Source organism: Stenella coeruleoalba, assembly GCF_951394435.1.
Source record: "Stenella coeruleoalba genome assembly, chromosome: 17".
NCBI classification, from domain to species: Eukaryota; Metazoa; Chordata; class Mammalia; order Artiodactyla; family Delphinidae; genus Stenella; species Stenella coeruleoalba.
The window spans coordinates 35,091,005-35,109,989 of record NC_137163.1 but is presented as its reverse complement, the minus strand read 5'-3'; the positions used below and the strand labels follow the sequence as shown (position 1 = coordinate 35,109,989).

At 45.8% G+C, this 18,985-nt stretch overlaps 1 protein-coding gene and 1 pseudogene across 2 annotated transcripts in view; both read right to left on the bottom strand.

The window, feature by feature from the left end:
- Positions 1 to 10,778, bottom strand: part of SNX31 (sorting nexin 31) — a 62,815-nt gene extending 52,037 nt beyond the window's left edge. The window contains exons 1-2 of the mRNA XM_079901925.1: positions 10,689 to 10,778; positions 10,504 to 10,578 (exon numbers count right to left, since the gene is read on the bottom strand). Of these exons, the coding sequence (XP_079758051.1) occupies positions 10,504 to 10,578; positions 10,689 to 10,754 (141 nt within the window). The 5' untranslated portion in view covers positions 10,755 to 10,778. The remainder of the gene's footprint in view (positions 1 to 10,503; positions 10,579 to 10,688) is intronic.
- Positions 10,779 to 17,502: 6,724 nt separating this feature from the next.
- LOC307175975 (proline-rich protein 3-like) lies at positions 17,503 to 17,785 on the bottom strand (annotated as a pseudogene). Its single transcript has one exon. The product of its transcript is annotated as a proline-rich protein 3-like (transcript).
- Between the last annotated feature and the right edge of the window lie 1,200 nt (positions 17,786 to 18,985).

Genomic DNA, 18,985 nt, shown 5'->3' with positions numbered 1-18,985 from the left:
CAGGGAGAAATGGTTGACTCTAGGACCAAGGCAGGAAATATACAAGGTGAGCCTGGGGCATCTTGTACACCAGAAAATAAGAAAGTGGACAAAACAAACAAAAGTCAGCAATAGGGGTATGTCAAAGAAACACAGGAGCAAACTGAAAGAGCTCCCATAGGACAAGCTGGAACAATTTGAACAATAAAATAAAGTCTTACTGAAGTACAACCTAAAGTATAAATTAAATATCTAGGAGTCTACATAGATATAAATTATTGAATAGGTGGGGAGTAACCATGCCGAGTCTGACCCAGTTGCTGGACTGTTGCCGCTCCGCGCAAAGGATCTGATGGCGGCGCCTGCACTGACCGACCCACCTCAGGGCACTGTGACCATTGAGGATGTGGCCATATACTTCTCCTGGGAGGAATGGTGTCTTCTTGATGAGGTTCAGATACACCTGTACCTTGATGTCATGGTGGAGAACTTTGCACTTGTATGCATGCTGGGTAAGGCCCTCACACCCACCCCTATCCTCTGAGCTAGGTTCTGCCTTTCTCCTTTTCCCTAGGGGCTGCTGTGTCATTCTCACATCTGGACCATGGATACTGCTTTCTTCTTCAACTGCTTGGTCATGTGCTGTGGTTACTATGGCTAGCCAGAGTGCATCCCTACTCCTTAGTGCCCTAACACCAGTAGCCCCAAAGTTGCAGCTAAGGATTCAGGCTTGCAGTGTCCTGGTTCCCTGACCAGAGATTGAACCCAGGCTAAAGCAGTGAGAGCTCTGAGTCCTCACCACTGGACTGCCAGGGAATTCCTGCAGGTTCTTTCCTGGAGTTGAGGATGAAGAGACACCTTCTGAACAGAGCATATCTGCAGAAGGAGTGTCACAGATGAGGACCCCCAGGGCAGGTTTGTCTCCTGAGAAGACCCAGCCCTGTAAGATGTGCACCCCAGTCTTGAGAGACATTTTGCACTTGGCTGAGGAGCAAGGAACAAATAGGGGGCAGAAAGCATACATATGTGGGGCATGCGGGAAACAATTCTATTTCACTGTAAACCTTCAAGAGCACCAGAAGCCGCATATTAGAGAGAATCCCATGTGATATGACATGGGGAGACCCTCATTTTGGAAGAGCTGCACAATCCACACAATAGGGAATCTACCTACTTACATGGAGATTGGGAACGACCTTGTGGCCAACATGGGACTTCAGCCACAGCCACTAATACCAGGAAGAAACAGAACAGTAAGGAGTGTGAAGCTGTTTTTCACAGTGGAACAGGTCATCACAGCTGAGGAGAAGGCAAGAAAGCCTCCAGTCACACATAAATACTTGTTCAGGATGAGAGAGTCCTTACTAGTAAAGGGTTTTGTGAGTGCAGCAAACGTGGGAAAGCCTGCATCCAAACATGTAACTTTATTCAGCATGAGCCAGTTCACACTGGAGAAAGGCCTTATGAATGCAGCCATTGTGGAAAATATTTTAGCTGCAAATCTGGTCTCCTTGGACATCAGAGAGTTAACTGTGGCGGAAGGCTCTATGACTGCAGTGACTGTGGGAAATCCTTTAGCCTAAGGAAGCACCTCAGAGCACATAGGAAAATCCACAGTGGAGAAAAGCCTTATGAATGCAAGGAATGTGCTAAATCTTTCAGCCAAAAGTGCATCTTAATTGAACATCAGAGAGTTCATACTGGAGAAAAACCTTATTGATGCACCCAGTGTGGAAAATCTTTTGCCTGCAAATCCAATTTCCTTGCACATCAGAGAGTTCACACTGGAGAAAAGCCTTATGAGTGCAGTGAATGTGGGAAATCTTTTGTTGCCAGGAGTAGCCTCTGGTATCATCAGAGAGTTCACAGTGGAGAAAGGCCTTATGAGTGCAGTGAATGTGGGAAATGTTTTGTTGCTAGGAGTGGCCTCCAATATCATCAGAGAGTTCACAGTGGAGAAAGGCCTTATGACTGCAGTGAATGTGGGAAATGTTTTACTGGTAGCTCTAGCCTTCTTCGTCATCAGAGAGTTCACAGTGGAGAAAGGCCTTATGAGTGCAGTAAATGTGGGCAGTCTTTTACTACTCGATCTTCTCTCTATGATCATCACAGAGTTCACACTGGAGAAACGCCTTATGAGTGCACTGAATGCGGGACAGCCTCTAAGCAAAGACAGCTCCTCTGCATCCATAGGAAAATCCACACTGGAGAAAAGCCTTTTGAGTGCAAGGAATGTGGTAAATCTTTCACCCACAGGTACCACTTGATTAAACATCAGAGAGTTCACACTGGAGAAAGGGCCTTATGAATATCACACATATGGCCGGCAGTGATGTTGGAGGAGTTTCAGGTGGTAAGAGAATAAGAAGAACCTGTGCAGCTAATGGACCCTTTCTAGAGAGGAAACTGAGGCACAGAGACGATGTGTCATCTGTTTGTGATCTCCCAGAAGTGGACAGGGATCTGGGCTTCAATGCCAGGTTGCCTGGTTCAGGATATCGGGAGTCTGGTCGCTTCACTCCTCCCTTGCCCCCCACCCAGGTTTGGGGACTGAAAGAACACCTTGTCCATCCTGACACTTCTGCCAGCCGATCCCCACACCAGGAGCCCTGCTCATACCCCAGCCCCGTGCTGATGGACAGGATTATCTTTTCTCTGGGAACCAATATTGATGACTTTCCTGTGACTGACTCCATTTATCTACCCAACCAAACCAGTGCTGTGATTCAGTTATTGTTATCGCCATTTATGAAAGGAGGGGTGTCCAGCTCAGAGAGGTTGAGGGACTTCCACAAGGGGCCACTACTGCCAGGGCTTTGATGAGAGTGGTTCATCTACACACTGCAGCCATCCACTGGCTTCTCTCCTGCCCCTCCGAGCAGGGCCTCCATTTGCTGTGTCCTGACCATGAACTACCGACACCTGACATCTGCATCTCCACCAGGGTCTCCAGCTTCATTTTTACCAGTACACATCTCCCGGAAACACCCTCCTGCTTGGGAAGTTCTCCACAGGGACAGCAGCACTAAGCCAGGCACTCTGGACTGGGTCATTGGTGTCACCCCAGATTTGACACTGGCTCCACTGCCATATGCAGTGATTTGTTTCCAATGTCCTGTCCATCTTCTTTATATACCCACCTCAGGATGTCCCTGTTGCCCTGTTATGTGGTTGACCCGCTCACTGTTCTGGGCAGTGTGAGGGACATGTAAGGACTAAGAATGTCCACTGTGGCCCTACGTGGCCTGGTCCCTAAGGCTCCTCTTCCTAAGCCCCTTGATCCATTGCCTCACTGCTCCTCCTACTGCTCCAGAAAAATGTTAACTCACCAAAATGATGATTGTTAATTAGCAAGAACTTGCCCTCCCCCTCTTGGGACCCACACTTGATCAATTTACCTTAAAAGCTAAGACTGAATGCAGGCTGATCCCTCCCATGAAGACTTAAAAACCCGTGTATAAAAAATTACGATTTTAGGGGCTTCCCTGGTGGCACAGTGGTTAAGAATCCACCTGCCAATGCAGGGGACACGGGTTCGATGCCCGGCTTGGGAAGATCCCACATGCCGCGGAGCAACTAAGCCCGTGTGCCACAACTACTGAGCCTGCACTCTAGAGCCCGCGAGCCACAACTCCTGAAGCCCCCGCGCCTAGAGCCCGTGCTCCGCAACAAAGAGAGGCCACCGCAATGAGAAGCCTATGTATCGCAACGAAGAGTAGCCCCTGCTCACCGCAACTAGAGAAAGCCCGCGCGCAGCAACAAAGACCCAACACAGTTATAAATAAATAAATGTATTTTTAAAAATAAATAAATTATTGAATAAATAAACAAATTGGAGAGAATAGACACATTTCCAAATAATGTACGTAGATACTTATCCCACAAGTATGTAGATACTTATCCTACAAGTATGGAACATAAATCCTTACTCTTTAAGTGTGGGCTGTGCATGGTGACTTCCTTCCTAAGAGCACACTGTAGAAAAGGAGGGAAAAAGGTAACTTTATATGGAGAAACCTGACAAACACTACCTCAGCCCGGTGACCAAGGTAAACTTGGCCCCTGTGGTTTTCCTCTCAAAACCATAACCCCAGTCTGGTCATGTGAAAAACATTGGACAAACTCCAATAGAGGGACATTCCACAAACTACCTGACCAGCGCTCCTCAAAACTGTCAAAATCATTCAAAACAAGGAAAGTCTGAGAAACTGTCACCGTCAAGAGGAGCCTAAAGAGACATGACAATTAAATGTAATGTGGGACCTGGGTGGGATCTTGGAACAGAAATAGGACATTGGGTAAACACTAAAGAAGTCTGAATAAATAACATGGTATCAATACTTCATTAACTGTAACCAAAGTATAATACTCATGGAAAACAACAGGGGAAACTGGGTGCAGGGTAGATGAACTCTCTGTACTATCTTCACCATTTTTTTAAATAAATCTGAGATTGGGCCACAAAAATAATGTTTATTAAAAGAAGAAAAACTGATGTTCCGGCTTCTCTTGAAGAATCGGAAGGTCTGGAATCACCAAGTTTCTATCCTCTCAGGCTGTTCCCACCACCCACCACTGCCTCTCACCTGATCCGTGCCTCTCATTTAAATTACCTGCCTGACCCCAGTAGCCATTTAGTTTGCCATCTTTCCTCTAAATCTAGTAGTATAAAATATTAGAGCAATGATACGTTTCTTTTAAATTCAAGGAAGTTTTCCTGCTGTGACAGAGATGGTCCAAAGGCCCCCCAGTTACAGCACCATCCCAGGTAGGGCTGCTCAAACGACCTGGAATTTATGCACCCCATCTCTGCTAATTCCATGAAGTAGAAGCAGAAATTTGTCTTCTTTGCATGCAATTATTTCTTGATGAACTGAGTGAGTGATCTTTAAAAGGCAATTGTCTTCCCTGGCATGTATTCCTAAATGTAGCAGATGCTCCCAAATTGGTTGGAATCACAGCAGCCTTGAGCCAGTAGGGCTGCCTGGGTTACCCATCTACAGGGGAGCATCCGGAATGGGGAGCCCTAAGGCCAAGAGCTGGGGAAAAAGTCAACAAGGATTAAGGTCCTAATACCCAACCCAGAGCAAAAACTCTCCCAGCAGGTTTTACAACCTGAGCTGACTTCTCAAGGAATCTTTCCCCTCCTTTCTTGAGCACTGGTCTAAGTGGGGAGATAAACACACAATAAACTGAGCAGTTAAGTCCACCAAAAGTCAATCACCGACTCCACAAGTTCTTCAACTCTATCAAAATACAGTCTTTTCCACTCGTCTCAAATAGCACACAGTTGAGCTATTAAAAGCACTCACATACTAAGAATTATCTGGCATTAGAGTTTAGCTCCATCACTCTTTCAAAAACGGTTTCAAGAGATCAAAAGGAAAACACACCTCTTCTGTTCATTTATTATGAGGTGTTTTTGCTTGTTTGTTTGCTTTGAAAGACCATGTTCAGATAGCGTATGTTTTAAATCCCAGCACAATCTCCTGTTCTAATTTCTCCATCATACAGTTCTGCCTCTTAACATGAAGAGAACTTTACCGGCCAATTGAAAATGTCACCTCCTTCCCCATCCCATGCACTCACAGCCCCCTATTCCTATCCCACAGTGGTGACCTGGGACAAGTAGAATTACAGTCACAAATGCTGTCCTTTTTACAGTCTCTTTTTCTACTGTTGACTCATTCATCCCACCTCTCCAAGGCCCCTGGTAATAAAAATCTCAGATTCTCCAGATAAAGGGCCACAAGCTCAAAGCAATCTGGACTGTGATATCCTGTACCAAAGAACACTAGTCTTGTATATTATTCCATTTCTTCCTCAAAACAGTCCTGTGAGGTAGATGATCATCGCTGCCATTAACATTGTCATCCTCCCATCTTGACAACGAGGGCAATCTCACATCCTTCCACCTTGGCAACAAGGTTACTTGACAATATGAGTAACCTGAAGCTCAGGCAGCTGAAGTGACTTAAACCAAGATCCTACAGCGCAGAACTTGGACACAGTCTTTTTACTCTTTTGTCCTTCTCCTTGCCCTCTTTTCCTCCCATCTTCCTCCTCCATCAAATCTCTTGGGCATCTCCTAAAGCAGGATTCTGTGCTGGATACACTATGCCTACAGCCTTCATTCATTCCTTCATTTAAGTACTTGGGTTTTTCAACTAAATAAACAGGGGAAACAAGATCTTCACACACACACAAAAGGAACGCGACAAGGTCTAAACATAAAGTGGCACAGGAATCAGAAAAAGGCATCTTGTGCAATCAAGGGGGACTTCCCAGAGGAGGTGAGGCTTAAGATGAACCTTGAGAAAGGGCTGGTCCCTAACCCATGGGCCAGAAAGCAGGGGTCTTCCCAGAAGGGGGAAGTGAGCCAGGCAGAGGCAATGGGCTGCTTGATGAGAACAGAGGGTCTGAGTGGGGGAAAGAGGGGAGATTAGGTGAAAGAAGGGAAGAAGCGAGGCTGAGTCAGCACTCGGCAGGGAGGAAGACTGAGGCGGTGCGTAGCCCTCCTCTCCCACTGAAGGATCCTTTACAAGCTCCCATGGCTTGTCTGCATTGCCACGTCTGGCACTGGCAGGGTGTTTTCAAAGAAGCAAGCATCCTTTCCATAGAGTCTAGCGTCACTCACACAGGATGGCCAAAATGAGCTAGTTAAAGGTTTCTTTTACAGATCTCTTTAAGTCCCCTTGAGGGAGGTGGTGCAGACAAGGGCATAGATCAAACTGGTTTTATTCATCGAAAGGCACAGAAAGCAGTCAGGTCAGGCAGTTCACACAGCAGAGAGATGGGCAGCACTCAGCAGCGAGGGGAGCCGCCAGACCTTAAGGGAACCTCAGTGGGGACAGGGCTTCAGAGGGCGCAGCTGACCTCTGGGAAACACGCCCATCTCTCCTGAGGTCAGTCTTATGGGCATTAGCCTCCGCACAGCTTGGCTGAGAGGAGCAGGGACCACTTCACCTGGGCCAGGTTCTTCCTCCCTGATTGCAGAGTTCTCCAATATACAAAACAGAAATCCAACTTGTAAATCCAAAAATCACACGTGCTAAAGTCAGAGTCTTCACTTAATTTAACATAGTGCTTGGTATTTAATAGGTACTTAGTAAATATTCTTAAGTAAATCAGTTAATTCTATTAAGATGAAATTTCTGTTCTACTGTGATGCAGAACTTCCCAAAAAATCAATTGGAAATGAACTTATACTCACCAAACATACACATAACACACACACACACACACACACATAAACACAGATGGGGCCTTTATACTGTTTCCCTTTTTTATAGTGCTTAGTATTAAATCAGATTAAGAATTCTGAGCCATTTCACATCTTCCATGGAATAGGAAGAATAAAAACTAGCTGAGAAGTGGCTGGGAGAAGTCACCCAACCCTTCAGTCTCAGACTTAGGGTTGCCAGATAAAATAGAGGATGACCAGTTAAGAGTACTCCAAATACTGCATGGGACATTCTTATACTAAAAAGTGTTCGTTGTTTACCTGAAATTCACATTTAACTGGGGATCCTGTATTTTTATTTGCTAAATCTAGCAACCTTACTTGGACTCTTCATCTTGCAATACCAAACTTACAGGGGCTTCCTGGACAGGTGGAATAAAATCCTGTGCCTGGAACTCTAATGACAGAAATCAGATGTCTGGGGCTAGAGGTGGAGGAAGGGGACCAAGGGCAAGGGGACAAGGGAACATTATGCGTGTGGAAACTGTTCTCTGTCTTGATTATGGTGGTGGTAATTGTAAACATTTATCAAAATTCATCACACAATACATAAAATTGGGGAATTTTATTATGTTATGCCTAACAGGATGGTAGTTTAGGATGCAATTGTTTTTCTGATGCAATTTATTTTGTCAACTTTGATAAGGAACCACAAAATGTAATGGGTTAGAGCAGGTTCTAGAGATCAAATCCTGGCTCCAACACTTACTAGCAGTATGAACTTGGGCAAGTTGTACCTCAGTTTCCTCATCTGTTGAAAGGGGCTAATTATAATCCTAACTCATAAGACTGTTGTAAAACTTAAACACGATATGACATGGAAAGCTCTTGGCACCAACCTTAGCACAGAGTAACTGATGTTAGTTATTGTTTTAAATTAATAATAATACCAATAGCCACCTCCTAAGATCTAAATAGTTTCTTTAAAATGAAGTTGTTCGTACAGAAAAGAGAAGCAATGACACGTGTAAGGTAGTTAGAAACTGGATAAAGAAATCCCCGCTTTAGAATTTTGAAAAACCTGGGACAGATATGAAGTATTCATCAATATCTCTTGTATACTTCACAGAGGGCACTGGGCTGTGGCAATTCCATATGTAAAAGTCCACTGCAGGGACTCCCCTGGTGGTCCAGTGGTAAAGAATCTGCCTTCCAATGCGGGGCACGAGCGTTCGATCCCTGGTTGGGGAACTAAGATGCCACATGCCGCAGGGCAACTAAGCCCACACGCCACAACTACTGAGCTTGCATGCCTCAACTAGAGAGCCTGCGTGCTGCAAACTACAGAGTCCAAGCACTCTGAAGCCTGCGTGCCACAACTAGAGAGAGAAAACCCACACACGACAACTAGAGAGAAGCCTGCACGCCACAACGAAGATCCCACGTGCCGCAACTAAGACCTGACACAGCCAAAAAAATAAAGAAAAACCAAAAAAAAGTCCACTGCAGTGAATAACAGACAGTTTCTTGTTCATGGTTTCCAAAATAGAAGGTCAAAAGAACTGGCTTTATATCTCCACTTCTGGACCTTCTAAGATTGGATAGGTCCGAATTTTCCTGAAAACAAGCATTTTCCTGTGTCTGTTGGTTAATAAGGACCAGATTCAGGAATTCTCCAAGCATCTGAGTCAGTAAATGTTTACTGAGCACGTAAACTATGTGCCACGCTCTGGGAGAAACTGGACCCTAATCTTCATAAGTGCCTTGTGAAGTTGACATCCATAACCAATTACCTGATTATTTCTGAAAGGGAAATTGAAGATCAGAGAAGAGGTGAAGTGTCCAGCCAGAGAGTGGTCAGTCAATCCCACGCCCACCCTGTTCCTCCCGGCAGTCTCCTGCTTTTCCCCTGTGATAGTCACTTCCCTGATCACACCTCACACACAGACAGATGAGGGCGGGATATGACCCTCAAATTCCTCCTCCAAATGCCTAAACGACCTGTACTTTCTCTTCCTTCGAGATCCGCATCTGCCTTCCTGTGCAGTCCTCCCAACTCCCCAGACATGTTTCGGTCACAAGTAGCTTGTCATCCTTCAGAAGTCTGAATCCATGCCCTTTTTATTCAGCCATTGACAATCATTCCTGAGGACCTACCAGGTCACAGGCACTGTGTTAGGTGCTACCAATTCAAAGACAAGCACAAAAATTAACTAACAACCACATTACACCTGTTTTTGTTGACTCCAAAGAAACTTAGTCATACCTTGAAAATGGACTTTTCCAATGCACTATGATGTATGAGCAAGGAGGCTCACTGCAATGATGTTTTTAATAGAACAATGGAACTGAGCTGTCTATCAACAGAAAATGGTCTTAAAGGAAACGTGATGTATCTACTCACTAGAAACCAGGATTGTCTGAAAGGACTCTCCCAAAAATGTTAATAGCTGTTGCCTAGGCAAGCATCTTCTTTTCCTTCCTCTCTTCCTTCCTCCCTCCCTCCATCTCTCTCTCTTTCTTCCTTTCTTTTTCTCTCTCTCTCTTTCTTTCTTTCAACTTTAGGTATGTGCTCTTTATAATCAGTACACAAAATCTTAAAAAAAGAAAAACCAAAAAAACACTGTGCATGAGTGTGGGGGAAGGGCGGAGTTCATTTCAAACTCCCACGTACTCCTCTAACCCACTTTAAAGACTTGCAACACTTCCTTATTAGGAAAATAAAACCCATTAGGGCAGGCTAATAAATCAGTCTACCTCCAGGAAGAAAATGCCATCAGGACTTGTGAGAAACTAGAGTGAGAAATGGCCTTCTGACCTGATAAGTCGTCTGTTTCCTGGGTTTCCAGACCGCCCCTGTTTGAAACCTATGAATACCCTCGTTTGAAAACAAAAATAAAGACACACCTTTTTAAAGAGGGGGAAATTAAACTCTGGGAGAAAGGAGATTAAACACCCATGTACAAGATTCCTAAGACTACGCCTTGATCTAGACTTGGTTTGCTCATTTTGAACAGGGATATTGTCCTGGGGGAGCAGCTGGCACTGAGATGGAGCCCAGGTGGGGCTGGTGGGGATCACCGGGCTGGAACGGGTTGGGATAATTGCCTGCGCCCTATTCCCTCATTTCACAGCTATAGGTGATTAGGAGCGATATCATGTATTCATTGAGCTGTATGCCAAGCAATTCACAATTAATTGTTACTACGACCAGGATTAAGAGCCCGAAGCCCTCAAGAGGTGCAGTGTCCTGCCAGAGTCAAGCACCCAGAGCGCCCTGGGCGCACGTTTCCTCACCTGCCTCAGGTGGGCGGGCTGGTACCCGCCTCGGATACGCTCACCTGTTCGTTCCAGCGATGCAGCTGGCTGTAGCGCACCTTGCAGAACAGGAACCCGTCCAGGTACACCGAGTACAACTGCAAACAGAGTCATCACGTCCGGATTAGCCGGGCGAGGTGAGCTCCCGCCCCCGCCTTGTCACCGGCCTCCTCCTCCCTGCCCAGTCGGACCACGACCCCCGGCGCACCACGTAGCGGCCCCCCAGCGCGTCGGGCCGCTGCTGGGACACTGGGATGCAGAAATGCATCTTCATGGCTTGGGCGGAGGCTCCGGAACGGCGCTGGGAACCCGACCCGTGGCAGCGGCGGCGGCGCCGTTAGAGAATCCGGACTCCGCAGTCGTCGGGGGAGCCGGACCTGTGGCGGCGGCGGCGCGGTGCTCTGCTCTGAGCCCCGCGGCGCTGGGTGCAGTAGGCTGGCCCGCGGTCCGGGGCGGGGCCGGGCTCCCGCTGCCGCCTCGCCTCTAGTGTCCGCAGGTGGGGCCGGCCTCTTGGTTGCCGCCCCGCTCCGGCTGCGCCACTCGGGTCCCGGGAAGGGAGGGAGATGAGTGCGGCCACGGCCAAGGGCCGGGGCCCCGTGCACAGACCCCAGGCAGTCCTGCGCCCCGGGCAGTGCTCCCAGGTGCGAGGTGGGGCCTGAGACGCAATTCAGGGTAGAGAGACTCTAGAAAGTGCCAGTGCCTCCCTCGGGCCAGGGGTTTCACCCTGGGGTCTATGGACTCCTGGGGGCTCTTTGGGGAAAGTTGTGCGTGGATGGGTGAGGTGATGGGATTCTTCTGGGGAGAAGGTCCAGGGTTTCGTCGGATATTCAGAAGGTTCCTCGAACCCACAAAAGTTAAAAATCGTTGCTCCAGCTGCATAGATGTCCCGTACCCCTGCCTGATGAGTAATTCACTAACTACTCCCCACACTGCCCCAGCATCTCGGCTCAGGCTCCTTGCTGGGGGTTAGGGGTGAGGGAGGCACAGCTGAGGAGAAGCCCCTCTTCTCCAAGTGCCCGCCCCACGGCCGCGTTCTGATCTCTGTGCCCTGCAGAATGTCCAGTCTGCCTTCCATTGGGTCTGGCATGAGAGACAGAGACAGATCACATTCAGACCGACCCTCAAACTCAAAATGTTAACATTTTCTGCAAGTCAGTGCCCTGACAGGGTTGAAAAAATTTTCTATCCCATTACCTGCCAACACTGCCTGCAGTACACTGTGAATGAAGGTTTTCAAAATATGCATACATCTAGTAATTACCCTATGACTAGAACATTCCTCTTAGGTTCAGTTTTATGTGTTAACATTTGTTAAATGTAACACTTAAGGTATGCCGCAGCATTTATAACCCTGCTTTAGTATTTTTTAAATACTAAATATTTTTCCTTTTAAAAAATCGTTTTTTTCCTTAATATACGAGAAACTTCAACAATTGTTTTCGCCTTAATATACCAGAAACCTCATCAACTGGAAGTGGTTTGGGCAACTCTTGATCCCCAAGAAGCCCTGGTTTCAAATAGGTGTCAGCACCCAGTTAGCTGCGCTCATATAAACCCTTTGTTCTCTGGACTAACCATCCCAAGTTCTTTCAACAGTCTCTCATTTTTAGTTGCTGTGGAAAGTAATCCTATTTCTGTTATTGTAGTTAAACCAAGATGGTGTTCCTCCCGCCTTACGGTGGTCATCAGGGTGGAAGGAGGCTGGAGGGAAGCAGCAGTCACATGTGTGTCCGTCATAGGCAGGCACTGGGCTCTCTCTGTGCTTCCTGCCCTTTAATCCTCCTGTAACCCTTTCAGGTAAACAGTAAAAGCAACATCCTACCAATGACAGGCCCAGAGAGTGGAGTAACTTTTCCAAGGTCACAGATCACTTTTTCATAGGTCTGAATAATTTATTCTAGGATTTCATCAGAATCATGGAAAGTCCTTAAAGATGCAGGTCACCACTGGGTGAGAGCTGAGGGCCTGACATGGGAATCTGAGACGAGGGAAGGAGAACAGCACCGCTGAGCCCCCCATTCATTCTCACAGGCTTGCTGGGTGCCAGGCTCTGATGTACATGATGCCATTTAATTTCCCCAGTAACTCTGAGCTAGGAACCTTCCACTCTTCTGGTTTTTCAGAAAAGGGAATCGAGACTTAGGGCCTTAGAGTTAGGGAGACTGTATAAGGCAGCGGCTAAGAGAATGGCAGCAGGAATTCATATCCCAGCTCAGTGGCCTCTGGCTCAGGGGCCTCGGGCATGTTAGTGGATTCTCAAACGGCACTGTCCTCCTATGAAATCATGTTAATCACTCTACCCACTTCAAGAGGATTTTCATTCCATCCTTTGCCTATGAGCCATCTTTGATCTGGAGGGCCGCTCTATAGCAAGGCAGGGGTGTCCCTGAGTGTCCCCTTGACTAGAGGCTAATCAGGTATGCTCTGGGATCTGGTCCAGTCTTCAGGCAGCAAAGCGGAGCATCCTGGTCAGGCTCCTCCTCCTGGGAACTTACCTCTACCTGTGAAGGGGCTGGGCCCTGGCTCAACCCCATGGCTATGTCCAAACAAAGCCATTTCCTTCCTTTAACTAATGCCACACCTGAATCTGAACTAAAACAGTACTGGCCTCTGTGTAAGTCCCTGCCCTCCTCCATCCCCAATCTCTGTCCCTGACAGGCAGCTCTTAATCACTCATTGCCAGTGAGCATTTTTTGGCTACAGTATTTTTTTCCCAACTTTGAGATATAAATGACATATAACATTGTGCAAGTTTAAGGTGTGCAACGTAGTAATTTGATACACATATATACATCACCATAATACCGTTAATTAATACATCCATCACCTCATAGGACTACATTGTTTTTTTCATGAGAACGTTTACGGTTTACTCTCCTAGCAACCTTCAAGTACGTAGTACAGATTATTAACTACAGCCACCATACTGTACATTAGATCACCAGAACTCTTTCATCTTATAACTGGAAATTTATACCTTTGAGCACCACCACCCATTCCTCCAGCCCCAGCCCATGGCAACCATCAGTCTACTTTCTGTTTCTATGAATTTGTTTTGTTTTAGATTCCACATATGTGAGATCATATAGTGTTTGTCTTTCTCTTTCTGACTCATTTCACTTAGCATAATGCCCTCGAGTTTCATCCATGTTTTTTGCACCAGGCAGGATTTCCTTTTTTATGGCTGAATAATATTCCATGGAGTGTGTGTGTGTGTGTGTGTGTGTGTGTGTGTGTGTGTGTGTGTGTATTCATGGACAGTTAGGTTGTATCCGAGTCTTGACTATTGTAAATAATGCTACAATGAACATGGAGGTACAGATATCTCTTTGAGATATGACTTAATTTTCATTGGATTTATACCCAGAAGTGAGATTGCTGGACCATATGATAGTTCTATTTGTAGTTTTTTGAGGAATCTCCATGTTTTCAATAGTAGCTATATCTTTACCTTCAGGCAAACATTGCACAAGAGTTCCCTTTTTCTACACCATTGCCAACACTTGTTATCTCTTTTGTTTTTGATAACAGCCATTCTAACGGTGTGAGGTGATATCTCATTGGGGTTTTGTTTTATATTCCATAATGATTAGTGATGTTGAGCACCTTTTCATGTACCTGATGGCCATTTGTATATCTTCTTATGAAAAATATCTATTTAGGCCCATTCTATTTATTGAGATATAACTGAAATATAACATTACATTAGTTTAAGTTGTACAACATAATGATTTGATATTTGCATATATGTATTGTGAAATGATTACCACAGTAAGTCTACTTAACATTCATCACCATACATAGTTACAAAATATTTTTTCTTGTAATGAGAACTTTTAAGATCTATTCTCTTAGCAACATTCATATATGCAATATGGTTTTATTAACTCTAGTCATCATGTTGTACATTACATCCCCATGACTTATTTATTTTAGAACTGGTAATTTGTACCATTTGACCACCTTCACCCATTGTGCCCACCAACACCCCACCCCCTGCAAGATTTCCTTCTTTTTCATGGCTGAATAATATTCCATGATATAACTACCACTATCAACACCAATACTCACTACAAATTTCACATTTCACATTCTTTTATCCATTCATCCATTGATGGACACTTAGGTTGATTCCATGTCTTGGCTATTGTAAATAATGCTGCAGTGAACATGGGGGCATATTTGTCTTTTCAAGTCAGTGTTTTTTGTTTCCTTTGGATAAATACCCAGAAGTGGAATTGCTGAATTATACGGCAGTTCTATTTTTAATTTTTTGAAGAAACTCTCTGTTTTCAACAGTGGCTACACCAATTTACACTCTCACCAACATTGCACAAGTGTTCTTTTTTCTCCACACCCTCAATAATACTTGTTATTTCTTCTCTTTTTAATAATAGCCATTCTAACAGGAGTGAGTTGATATCTCATTGTGGTTTAATTTGCATTTCCCTGATGATTAGTGATGTTGAGTTCCTTTTCTTACACCTGTTGTCCATCTGTACACCTTCTTTGGAAAAGAAGATGTTCTGCCCATTTTTAAATCAGATTTTTTAATTTTGCTATTGAGTTGTATAAATTCTTTATATATTTGGGGTGTTAACCCCTTATCGGATATATGACTTGCAAATATTCTCTCCCATTTGGTAGGTTGCCTTTTCATTTTATTGATGGTTTCCTTCACTGTGCAGAAGCTTTTTAGCTTGATGTAGCCCCCTTGTTTATTTTTGCTTTTGCTGCCTTTGCTTTTGGTTTCACATCCAAAATTCATTGCCAATACCAATGTCAAGGATCTTACCACCTATGTTTCCTTCTAGAAGTTTTAAGGTTTCAGGTCTTACATTCAAGTCTTCAATCCATATTTAGTTAATTTGGGAGGTACTGTGTAAGATAGTGGTCAAGTTATCCCAGCACTATTTATTGAAGAGACTGTTTTTTCCCCATTATATGACTCTTTTGTAGTAAGTCAATTCACCTGTATGTGTGGGTTTATTTCTGGGCTCTCTATTTTGTTCCATTGATCTGTGTGTCTGGTTTTGTGCCAGTATCATACTGTATTGATTACTACAGCTTTGTAATATAGTTTAAAATCAGGGAGCATGATGCTTCTAGCTTTGTTCTTTCTCAAGATTCCTTTGGCTCTTTGGGGTCTTTTGTGTGTCCATACAAATTTTAGGATTGTTTGTTCTATTTTTGTGAAAAATGCCATGGGAATTTTGATAGGCATTGTGTTAAATATGTAGATTGCTTTGAGTTGTATGGACATTTTTTTAAATTAATTAACTTATTTATTTTTGGCTGCGTTGGGTCTTCGTTACTGTGTGAGGCCTTTCTCTAGTTGCAGTGAACGTGGGCTACTCTTTGTTGCAGTGCTCGGGCTTCTCATTGCTGTGGCTTCTCTTGTTGTGGAGCATGGGGTCTAGGTGCGTGGGCTTCAGTAGTTGTGGCTTTCAGGCTCTAGAGCGCAGGATCAGTAGTTGTGGTGCACAGGCTTAGTTGCTCTGCAGCATGTGGGATCTTCCCAGACCAGGGCTCGAACCCGTGTCCCCTGCATTGGCAGGCAGACTCTCAACCACTGTGCCACCAGGGAAGCCCCAACTCTATATTATTTTTAAGGGGTATTTTAATTTACTCTGTGCCTGGCACATGGTAGGCATTCAACAAAAGCTTAACATTCCTTCAGTCAAGGACTATTTATTGAATGCCTCCTATAGGCTGGGCACTACCATGACAGATTCAGTATCCCAACCTCATAGAACCTACAGCCTAGTTTATAGATTTTTTTTTTTAAGGCTATTTCTGTAGTGTGATCCGTAGTATTACCAAACATATACACCATTTACTTCTTTTTTTGTTCCCACTGCCTTTATTACTAATATAAAAAATGTTAAAAAGAAAAAAATTAATTCTCAGTTCTCCAACAGCTCTCATCCCTCCCTCCTGCCTACACAACTCCCGACACATTTCATCAGGGCCAGCTCAAAACTGAACCTGTTCACTGCCATTTTCACAGGAAATAACCAGTGCCAGGGATGTAGGGGAAGACGGTTGGAAGAGGGCAAAAGTACTGTCGCCAAGTTCCCCCACAGGAAGACCAAGTGGAGATTCACTGAATTCAAACGAAAGGGCTGGTGGCCTAACAATAATGTAGTCTAACTAAAATGGGTTGGAGAGGAGATAGGGTAGGCCCATCCAAGCTTTTAGAGGACATCTCTCGGGCCTGTGTCAAACCCAGAGAAACTGACACCGGGAGAATGGGGAGGACCAGGGAGGCAGTCTTGTGGACACAGTTCTCCCATGTCAGGAGGTGGGGAAGGTTTAGAGGGCACTAACGGCCCCACGCATTTTGGCAGACAAACTTACTCTAGTGTTGGGAAGTCACAGAAATGCCGCGGACAAGGAGAAAGGCCTTGAGGGGATGCACAGTTTCACAAGGTACAGTGATCACAGACCACAGTGGTGGGGATCACGCTGCTGACACAGAAACCACAAAATCCAAAAGCAGGGAGCGTGACCTCTCAGGAGTAACCGCACCAGTCATCCCAACTTGACCCCAGGTCAGACGACCTGGCGAGTGGCACAGAGCAGCTGACAACATTGCGGGGGGAGGGGGTGTCACATAAAAAGGACTTAGAACAAGCAGCTTGAAGAAGGGAATGGTAGGAATGCTCCAGGGCTCTAGGAATCCAGGGCAATACCGAGGGCTGGGTGGATAGATGCACAAGACATGGCGCCAAAGAGGTTTCCTGTTCCACAGTCAGCTGGCGAGGGGGAAGAGGATCCAGGAGGCAGTTGAATGGAGCAAAGATAGGGTCCGGGAGGTGAGTCTCTAGAGGCCGGATCGGAAGAAAGGGTACACACCGTGCACCAGTGATGGAACACGATTCTGGATCCCAAGTAAGGGACATGATGGTGGGGTTGGACTGACTGAGGACGGCGGGTGGAACAGCCTCACGGTAGCCACAGGGAAGTATATGGCCGCTAGGTCAGAGAGCTCCTTCCAGTGTGGATGGGAAGGCACAGTCTCACAGAGGAGGCCCATTGACGCCTGGGTGATAGAAGGCACAGAGGTCCTCGTATCGACAGTGGCCCTTTTTGGCAAAGTGTCGGCAGACAGGGCGGTCGAATTTGTCTGACTTGGGGTCACTGGTCTTTCCACTGGCCCTGGGGGAGGGCCTAAAATGCTGGGGGGGTCCAATGGGACTCATCCTCATCTCCCGGCTCTTCCCGCTCTGGCAGTGGGGAGGGGTGGGGGGACTGCTGCTACGGCGTCGACGGCTGCTGATTCTGCTTCTTTCGTTTTGGCATCATGCTTGTGGCAATCCGTCTACTGCTTTATAAGCCTTTTAAATGTTATTTGCATATAGCCCCTTATCTACGTTGTGTAAGTTTTTGGTCCTTTGCTGTATGGTACCCACGCCCTTTTGAGGGTGTGGATAATGAGGTTGAGCTTTCTGCCTCTCCTGAGTCCTTCACGCCCTTGGGCCTCTGGGATGCGCAGTGTCGTGGGGTCCCCTAGAGAGCCAGCTGGGTGGTTCCTAATGGCTGGTGCTCTCATGTACACTGCAGGGACCCATCCAGTGTGGGCATAAGTGCTCTTTGCCCCCTCCTTTCTTATAGCCCAGTCTTTGGGCTCCAGAAGTCAAAGCCGTGAGCCATGAGAACAAAGGCACTTGAGCAAACATGCAAGAGTTTCTGGTTTGGTGGGCAGCTGTTTTGAGCAAATATACCAAGGTATAAGAGGCATAAGACAAGGGGTGTGGAATGAAATCTTCCCACCCTACTTTTCTTCATTTGTCAGCATTCTCTTTAGTCCTTTGAGGTTCAGACAGGTGAGTCAGAAAGGTAAACTGGAGAGCTTGGGCTGTGTGTCTGTCTTTGTCTTGACTCTACCTGTATTGGGCTACGTTGAGTGTTTTGGGTCCTTTGGAACTTGAGAAAACGTAAGAGCTGCAAAATTTTACTGATGGGTAGTTATGAAATATCCAATGTTCCTGGGTGCTTTTCTGAGCTGGAACACCTAAACCCAGAGACTGACTGTGATCAGTTGGATATAGTGTTCTCCCAAAATTCACGTATACCTGGAACCTCTGAATGTGACCTTATTTGGAAACAGGATCTGTGCAGATGCATTTCGGGTAAGAGTTGAGATGAGATCCTTCTGGATTAGGGTGGCTTATCCCATTAAAGTGTCCTTCCAAGGCACGGAAAAGGTCACATAGACATGCACATAGAAGGCCATGTGAGGAGAGAAGCAAAGAATGGAGTTTTGCTGCCACAAGTCAAAGGATGTCTGAGGTCACCAGAAACTGGAAGAAGCGAGGAACTATTTCCCTGTGAAAATTATAACAACACAGGCTAACCCTTAAGTGACGCTCACTCTGGGCCAGGTGTGACTCTACGTGTTTCCACATACAAACTCACTTAACCCCTGTAACAACTGTATGAGCTTGGTGCAACTGTCACTGCTGTTTACAGGAGACCAAACTGAGGTACAAGGAGTTTAAC